General features: G+C 47.2%; 1 protein-coding gene across 6 annotated transcripts in view; it reads right to left on the bottom strand.

The window, feature by feature from the left end:
- Positions 1-338: 338 nt before the first annotated feature.
- Positions 339-9,768, bottom strand: part of ATP6V1A (ATPase H+ transporting V1 subunit A) — a 111,668-nt gene continuing 102,238 nt past the window's right edge. For all 6 annotated transcript variants that reach the window (XM_082247265.1, XM_082247267.1, XM_082247266.1 and 3 more), the window contains exons 15-16: positions 9,308-9,479; positions 339-1,298 (exon numbers count right to left, since the gene is read on the bottom strand). In XM_082247265.1, coding sequence (XP_082103391.1) covers positions 1,206-1,298; positions 9,308-9,479 — 265 coding nt within the window. In that variant the 3' untranslated portion in view covers positions 339-1,205. The remainder of the gene's footprint in view (positions 1,299-9,307; positions 9,480-9,768) is intronic.

The raw sequence follows: 9,768 nt of genomic DNA, 5'->3' as shown, positions 1-9,768 counted from the left end.
AATGCATACTTCGGTAAGTGACTACTTTTATGGCTTAATACTGGATTTTTTGTTCCACCTCTATCAAAAAAGAAAAACGACTCCTTTGGCTGTAGGAGATACAATAAAGACTGGCAGGCAAAGATTTAAAACAAAAAAAAGCACCATTATGCTCTACACCATCTTTAATCAATTCCTTTCGGTAGGTTTGTAGAATTATTCTAGCATATGGTTTATGCTACGGGTTCAAATGATACATATGCCACTTGTGAAAGATAAAGAAGCATTAAAACTTGTGAACTGATGAAGGGCCAGAAGGTCAAAATTTTCGAAAGGTATGCTATAGTATCCTTTATATGCCCCTGTTCCCCCCGTAATGTCAGCATGTAGCTCCGCCCGACGCATTTTGTCAAATAGGACTTCTTCAGCGGGTAGTTTATTCATGAGATTACCTGCACTCTTCTCCTATCCTTATTTCTGGGTTGTAGGCAGCATATCACACCAAGGTCCATTGTAACCTCAGAGAAACTCTGCAGAACAGAAGTCACATGGTGCACACACATGGAAAAGAGTAAAAATACAATGACTTAGATTACAGAGACATACAATGAGGTAGGCGAAACCCAAGCTGTGGTGGTATTAAGAAATCTCAGTATGTCCCGCCAGCCTTTGCATGCTTGGAAAGGTAGTTCAGCCATAGCAGGAGAGCCAAGTGTTGCCTGAACTCACGGTGTAAGGGAAAAATAAGGGTGATAAATGAAACAAAGACAGGAAAAAGAAAGGTTTGGAATGTGAATATAAGGGGATCTCAGATATAAATGTGTTCATTACCAACAAAAGCCCTTCAAAATAGGTTAAGAACTGGCCTCTGGTCACCTAAAGGTTAGGGGATGAAAGAAGACCCAGCAGACTACATTTGGTATAACAGTTGTGGGAAAATATAGTTGATTTGGGGGGTTCAGGGAGGACATCAGCACCTCTCTCCCACCTACACTCCATCCGCTATAACGGTCAGACTTGCGTACATTCACCACACCGAGCAGATTACAGCTACACACAGGAGCCAAAACACTGGAATGGAAACTATCGTTGTATGAAGACTACACAACATGGAAGAGGTCGATGGAGCTCTGTAGTGGATAGACAGCAGCTCCGGTCTTGATGCGGTACGTGGAGGTCTGAGATGATGAGACGGTGGTCAGAAGTGGTGGCGGAGGTGATGGCTCCTAATCTTCCAGGCTGCGGAAGGCATTCTGCATGTCTTCCAGTAACTGGGCAAAATCTGCCTTAATCTTGGGTTCTCCATCTTTCACCGGGTCCTGCAAAATAAACAGAAAAGAAAAAAGATTCAGCATTGGTTTGGATGGGCGAGGCAGCTCTGGACCCCACCCAAGCCAATTCTGACATTTCTCTTCTACATGTAAAAAATCTGTATTATTTTTGCTAGAAAATTATTCAGCACCCCCAAACATTACATATGTTTTTTTAGCAGAAACCCTAGAAAATAAAATGGTGCTTGTTGCAATTTTTAATTGCACAGCAATTTTACAAACGCAATTTTTTTTGGAAAAAATACACTTTCATGAATGTTAATGCAAAAAAAAAAAAAAAAAAAAACACAACATATACCCCAATTTTATAAAAGATGATGTTACGCCAAGTAAATAGTTAGCCAACATGTCACGCTTTAAAATTGTGCACGCTCGTAGAATTGCTCCAAACTATGGTACTTGAAAACGTAAAAGTCTCCATAGGCAACACTTTAAAAACTATTTTACACTTTACCAGTTTAGTTACAGAGGAGGTCTAGTGCTAGAATTATTGCTCTGGCTACAATGTTGGTGGTGATACTTCACATGTGCAGTGTGAACACGTTTACATATGTGGGCGCAACATACCAATATGTTCGCTTCTGCGTGCGAGCACGAGGGGACTGGAGCGCTTTCAATTATTTTTTTTTTTTTTTTACACTCTCCCTTGAATTTATTTTTTGATCACTTTTGTTGCGGTCACAAGAAACGTAAACATCCCTTGTAATAGAAATAAAGCATGACAGGTTCTCTTTATGGAGACATCTGGGACACCAGATATCTCTTCTACCCTAGAAAGCATGAGATAAAAAAAAAAAACATTGATCTGTTCTTTCTAAGCATCTGCCAAAGCCAGGAAGTGACGTCATGACGTCGCTTCCAGCCTCCCAAGATCTTAGAGATGGCCAGGGACCGTCCGGTCTTTGGCCAGCTCTGTGGTAACCCGCCACCGCAGAAACAGATTCTGGGCTCTCCACATGGGAGAGCCCGGAGAGGTGCCGATGGGCTGCGGGGTAGAGGGCGATGGGCGGGGTATGTCCCCTCCTGCTGCCTGTAAAAGCAATCCAGTGCCCAATGAGTCGCTAGGATGGCTTTTACACTAGAGGGAATCGCTGACTGAAAATTAAGATTTCTGGATGATGCCTGCAGCTGTAGGCATCATCCAGATATCACCACTTCAAGTCTAGGACGCCATATGACATCCTGCGGACCGGAGATGGTTAAGGCTCGGTTCACACTAGTGCAACCCCATTGTGCAACTTCTAGTGCGACTTTAATTCAACATTAGTGTTCATGGATATTTAGTTCACACAACAACATGCTAAAGCTGCGTCAAAGTAATCCCTCTTACAGCTAGTCCTATATTGCTTTGCCACTGGAAATGCTACGGTGGACACCATGCCAACCTGGGGCATAAAGACACAAGGTCGGGAGAGCTACTAGGTTCAGCTCTGGTCACTGACCTGCATTACAACAGAGAAAACATATACCTGTGCTCAAATTCCAATAGCTTGTACATGTATTTAACCACTTCCCGCAAACCAACATACCTGTACGTCGGCTTGAAGAAGTGGTCACACTGGGATGATGTCTGCAGCTGTAGGCATCAACCCGGTACCTTTTTTAGAGCCGGCGATCGGCTTTCAGGAGATAACAACTCATGTGGCTCACCAGCCGCTCGGCCGTTATCCACCCCCACTCACCACCTTCTTTCGCTCTGCCCTGGTGTTTCATCCCACCAGGAGACCCAAGCAGCCAGCCGGAAAGTCTGCCGGCTGGTTAGAGTCCCAAGCGAAGGCGGATTCGGCTTTGATTGGGTCTCCAATCAAGTGACCCGGAAGTGACGTCACAATGTCACTTCCGGTTTACTCCGCTGACAACGGCGCCATTTTAAAAAAAACTGACAGCACTCAAAAAATGCAGATTTTGGAGTTTTAAATACTTTGAAGTGCAGAGGAGGGATTTGGGGTCTTTTAGACCCCAGATCCCTCCATAAAGAGTACCTGTCACTGCCTATTACTGTCACAAGGGATATTTACATTCCTTGTGGCAGCAAGAAAAGCGACCAAATTTATTTTTTTTTCTCAAGGAACAGAGTTAAAAATAAAATAAATAGGGGGAAAAAAAAATGTTAAAGCGCCCCCGTCCCAGTGAGCTCGCGCACCGAAGAAAACGCATTCATAAGTCGTGCCCACAAATGTAAACTGTGTTCAAATCACACATGGAGGGAAACGCCGCGATCATCAGAGCAATAATTCTAGCAAAAGACCCCCTCTGTAACATTAAACTAGTAACTGTTACAATTTTTTAGGCTTCGCCTATGGAGATTTTTAAGTACCATAGTTTGTCGCCATTTCACAAGTGTGCACAATTTTAAACCGTAACATGTTGGGTATCTATTTACTTGACGTAACATCTTTCACAATCTACAAACAATTTGGGCTAACTTTACTGTGTAGTTTTTTGTTTAACAGAGATTGAAAGACCGTTGCGAAAATACCACGTGACAAAAAATATTTAAACGACCGCCATTTTAGTCTCCAGAGTCTTTACTAAAAAATATATATAATGTTTGGGGGTTCAAAGTAACTTTCTAGCAAAAAAATACAGATTTAACCTTGTAAACAACATGTGTCAGAAATAGGCCCGATCCTTAAGTGGTTAAACTATCAGGCGCTAAATGGGTGTGACCACATATTAACACTACAAGTTCGCGAGGGACCCTCTGCACACTGCTATAACCCCCACCTTGTGTCTTTATACCCAAGTTGGCATGGTGTCCACTGTAGCATTTGCACTGGCAGAGCAGAGTAGGACTGGCCAGAAGAGGGACTACTTTGACGCAGTCGGCCAGCTTAAGCATGTATTGCAATATGTATGTAGTAAATATCCCTGTTTTTCATTGCATAGTTTGCTGGAATAGGTGTAGCCGTGCGCAGAGGGTCCATCCAGAATTTGTAGTGTTAATATGTGGTCACACACCTTTAGCACCCGATCATTTAAATACAGTGCATCCGAAAAGTATTCACAGCACTTCGCTTTTTCCACATATTGTTATTTTACAGCCTTATTTCAAAATGGATTCAATTAATTATTTTCCTCAAAATTCTACAAACAATCCCCTATAATGACAACGTAAAAAAGTTTGAAATCTTTGCAAATTTAATAAACATAAAAAAACGAAAAAAATCCCATGTACATAAGTATCACAGCGTTTGCCATTACACTCAAAACTGAGCTCAGGTGCATCCTGTTTCCACCGATCATCCTTGAGAAGTTTCTACAACTTGATTGGTGTCCACCTGTGGTAAATTCAGTTGAATAAACCTGAATTGGAAAGGCACACACCTGTCTATACAAGGTCCCACAGTTAACCGTGCATGTCAGAGCACAAACCAAGCTATGAAGTCCAAGGAATTGTCTGTAGACCTCCGAGACAGGATTGTATTGAGGCACAGATTTGGGAAAGGGTACAGAAAAATGTCTGCAGCATTGAAGGTCCCATTGAGCACAGTGGCCTTCAACATCTGTAAATGGAAAAGTTTTGAACCACCAGGACTCTTCCTAGAGCGGCCTTCCCAGCCAAACTATACAATCAGGAAAGAAAGGCCTTAGTCAAGGAGGTGACCAAGAACCCAATGGTCACTCTAACAGAGCTCCACATTTCTCTGTGGAGAGAGGAGAACCTTCCAGAAGAACAACCATCTCTGCACACTCCACCAATCAGTCCAGTATGGTAGAGTGGCCAGATGGAAGTCACTCCTCAGTAAAAGGCACATGACAGCCCCTCTGGAGTTTGCCAAAAGGCACCTGAAGGACTCTGACCATGAGAAACAAAATTCTCTGGTCTGATGAAACAAAAATGTAACTCTTTGGCCTGAATGGCAAGCATCATATCTGGAGGAAACCAGGCACCTTGTCAATACCATCCCTACAGTGAAGTATGGTGGTGGCAGCATCATACGCAAGGTACATGTTTCACGTACGATGGTAGATCTTCCTTGAAATAGATTTCCTAGCTTTTGACAGTGTAGGAATCACTGAGTCAGATTAACCTCTATCCTTCAGCACCTGGCGTTCAACAGCCAAGCCGACAAAGCCAGCGACTGTAAAGCAGGATGGAAGATTGGTCCTTGGGACAAAAGATCCTCCCTGAGAGGAAGCTTCCAAGGAACGTCGGAGACCAGCCGCACCAGATCGGTGTACCAAGCCCGGCGAGGCCAGTCAGGAGCCATTATGATAACCGGAATCCCTTCTGCCTCGATCCTGCGTAGAAATCTTGGCAGAAGCTTGAGAAGAGGGAAGGCGCAAATCAGACGATACTGACCCCACGGGGCCACGAGCGCGTCTGTAGCGTCCGCCAGAGGATCCCTTCACCTAGCCACAAACCTCTGCACCTTTCTGTTAAGCCGAGACGCCAACAGATCCACCTAGGGGATGCCCCACCGGATGCACAACAGATGGAACACCTCCGGATGAAGAGACCACTCCCGGGGGTCCAATGTCTGCTGACTGAGGTAATCTGCCTTCCAGTTTTTAACCCCGGGAATGTGTACGGTAGAGAGGGCTGGAGCAAACTGTTCTTCCCACCTTAGAATGCCGGCAACCTCCAGAGCTGTCAGGAAACTTCTTGTGCCCCCTTGGGGATTGACATAAGCCATGGCATTGTCCGATTGAATGCGCACTGGAAAACTCTGAAGATGATCCCTCCAATGGTCCAGACACAGTCTGATCGCTCGGAGTTCCAAGACATTGATCAGTGGTCTGGACTCATCCAGTGTCCAGATCCCCTGAGCAGAATGCTTTCTGAGGACACCTCCCCAGCCGGACAGGCTGGCATCTGTGGTGACAACTATCCAATACAAGGGGAGGAAAGATTTGCACAGCCGAAGCGCTGGAGAACGAAGATTGTCCAGAGACTGCGGAGTCTTGTCCCATTTGGCCAGGATCTCCCTTTGCAGGGACCTCGTATGGAACTGTGCAAATGGAACCGGCTGGAAGGTAGAGACCATTAGGCCCAGCAACCGCATGCAAGTCCGGAGGGATTACCATCTGCTGGACAGCAGGAGATGAATTGCAGCCTGCAATTTCTGGAGTTTGTCCAGAGGAAGGAGTACTCTGGCTATGGCTATGGTCCAGACTCAGGCCCAGATAAATCCATTTGTGGGTGGAACCAGAGCAGACTTCTGAAAATTCAGAATCCAGCCGAACTCCCGCAGAGTTCATATTGTAATCTCCAGGTTTTCAACCAGAGCAAAAGGAGACTCTGCTCACAGAAGGAGATCGTCAAAGTAGCCCAGTACCTGTAGGCGTAACAAAGCTATCGGCTAGCACCGGGGCTAACACTTTTGTGAATACCCGAGAAGCAGAGGCGAGACCAAAGGGGAACATCACAAACTGAGAATGCTCCTCTCCCACGGAAATTCGGAGGAAACATTGGTGACTGGTACATAATGGAATGTGAAGGTAGGCATCCTTGATGTCGATAGAGGTAAGGAAATCCCCCCGGATGCAGGGATGCCCCCCACCGTGCGAATGGACTCCATTCTGAACTTCTGCACCCGCACAAGCAGTTCAGCGCCTTGAGGTCTAGGATTGGACACACTTTGCCTTCGTTCCTGGGAACTGTAAACAGGTTTGAGTAAAAACCCTGAAAACATTTCGAAGTCGGAACAGGGACAATCACCCCTTGAAGTAACAGGTCTTGTACCACTCAGAACGGACCCTGTAAGCGGTTCTGGGACAGGCGCAAGTTGGAAGGAAAGAACCTTGCCGTGGGACATGAGCGAAACTCGACCTTGTAGCTGGACCGAATGATTTAGTGGACCCACTTGTCTTGTACCAGGGAAGTCCACGAGTCTGGAAACCAGTGAGGACGTCCCCCCCCACCTCCGATACGGGTGAGGGCGCACATTCATGCTGAAGGAGCCTTGTCCGCGGGTCTGGAGAAGCCCGCTCTTGGCTTGCCAGATCAGGTTCGTTTGGATCCTCCAGAGGAGGCCCTGAAAGGCTTTGAGCCCTTGTCAGTCAACTCTGAGGGACGAAAAAACTTTGAGCCGAGAAGGAAAGCCCACATCTACGATGAGGTTCCTTGCCCTTAGTAGCCTGTGGAAGAAAGGTGCTCTCCCCCCCCCCCCCCTGTGAGACCTTTGAGGATGTCATCCAGGATAGCTCTAAACAGGCGATCTCCTTGAAAAGGAAGATCAGTCAAGGCTTTTTTAGAAGTCTAGTCCGCAGACCAGCATTTGAGCCAAAAGGCATGCCGAAGGACCACTGCAGAAACAGAGAGCAAAGCCACTAGGGGAGCCGCATACAAAGAAGCATCACAGATAAATTGAAGCCCCTGAACCAGCTGGTTCACCAGCTAAGCAAAGACAGGGGGGAGATGTTCTCCCTCCAGGTCACGGCGTGAAAGCTTAGCCCACTCGGTCAGAGTTTGCGACACCAGGGCAATGGTGAATACCGGTCTCAGTGCCGAACCAGCCAGAGTGTACATATTGCGAGCCACAGCCTCAGCCTTCCTGTCAACCGGATCCTTAAAGGCCAGGGGCTCTTCAACCGGAATCATGGTTGCCTTGTTCAATCTGGAAAGCAGAGGGTCCACCACTGGTGGAACAGTCCACTTCTTAGTAAGGGACTCCTCATAGAGGTGACACCTAGAAAATCGCTTAGGGACCCCCCAAGGGACGCTTTGATTGTCCTCACTCTTCAGCGACAATTCTGTCAAAATAGGTGGGGAAAGGAAACACCTTTGCCGCTCTGGATGGCTTGTGAGTGCCAAAGGGAACCTGCGCCTCCGTCGCAGCTGCGTTCTCCATCTTCATGGTCTAACGCACAGATACAATCAGTGCGTTCACCAGCGCCTTTTCGTGCACGGTTGCAGATGTGGAGGAATCATCCTCACTATCAGAGGATTCCGGCCGCGTAGTTGCAGACCCAGCAGGGTGACCTACGTCAGCGGAGGCCGAATCAAATTCAGGATCTGATGAGACAGATGAGGCAGGGGAAGGCGGAGGGTGCTTTTTGCTAGCCCGTCGCCCAAAAGCCACCTTCACCCGGAACACAAAAGGACTTCAGGACCGCCGTCAGTGCATGGATTGGTGGTTGGCACCCAGAGGACCCCGCAGGCTCAGAGAGGGGATCAGGTGGGGAAATGTGCTAAAAAGACTCCATGAGTCACCAGGTGTACCCCACAAAAAATGTAAAACACTGCAAGGGACAACCTCCACCATGCCGGCAGCACCAAGCGGCCGCCAGGCATAAATCACCAAGCAATCCTCAGCAGAGAGGGAGAGAATCCCACCAGACTCATCACCCAGCAGAAACAGGCACCTGCAGCCACCAGGATTATTTGCACTGCACGTGAAGTGATCAGGGAGTGAAAGGATGCAGGAGTCAGCACCAGGGTATGAGGAAGGGCTTCCACCACCAAAATTGTCATGGCCGCCGCCATTTTCAATGGCAAACCACTGCAAAATGGCTGCTGGACTACACAAACATGGCAGCCATGCAGAGAAACACAGGCTACAACAAAATGGCGGCACCACGAGGCTTCGAGGGACCCAGGAGGGAACCCAGGCTGCGACTTGGGCTGAGACCCGGTCGTATGCAACCTCGTGAGGCATTTAACTCACAGACCAGCCCCCATCCAGTGCCAACCTAGCGCGGAGTCGATGTCTGCGTGCGCTCACTGGCCAGACTGGGGTGACCACCAGATCTAGATTATCCAGCCCAGTCCAGCAGTTGATCGTACACCTCACAGGAAAAATCCAGGAGGAAAAATTTCTATCCAAAAATAAAAAATTTGCCAGGATCGGAGATCCCAGCAAGGAACTAGGTCCTTACTCCTGACAATGCAGAAAAGAGGGAGTATACCCCCTGGGACTACCCATAGGCGTATCCACTATTTTTCTGCCTAGTGCCCTACTCCTGTAGGGGGGCAATATAACCTGACAGTTATGGAGTTTAGAAGCTGTGTCCGTCAATGAATGAAAGTAAAATAAAGGTTCAGTACTGACCTTGAATTTCATAGAGGAAAGTTTGTAGAGGATCTCTCCCATGTTCTCCCTGATTATGGACCACGTGATCTTGTTGTCACTCTGTGCGGTGGTTTCTACGGCACGGCGGGCCATATCGTAGAACGCAATCATGTTGTATAGCATGCCCACTGTCTTGTAGAAAGGACAGAACCTGGAGGAGGAAAGCGTTAAAGTAGTACCAAAGCTTTTTTTTTTTTTTCTCATCAGAAACATGTTTGTATAGACCAGTGGTCTCCAAACTGCGGCCTGGGGGCCAAGTGCAGCCCTTTGCTTGCCTTTACCTGGCCCTTGGGGCACTATACCTCCCACTGACATTAATAACGGGGCATTATGATGTGACACTATTTGCTCCCACTGACACCAATGATGAAGCACTGTTCCTCCTACTGACACCAATGATGGGACACTAATCCTCCCGCTGATACCAATGATGGGGCGCT

The sequence above is a fragment of the Pelophylax lessonae genome (assembly GCF_965119305.1).
Source record: "Pelophylax lessonae genome assembly, chromosome: 2".
Lineage (NCBI taxonomy): Eukaryota > Metazoa > Chordata > Amphibia > Anura > Ranidae > Pelophylax > Pelophylax lessonae.
This window is presented reverse-complemented; position numbering and strand designations above follow the sequence as displayed.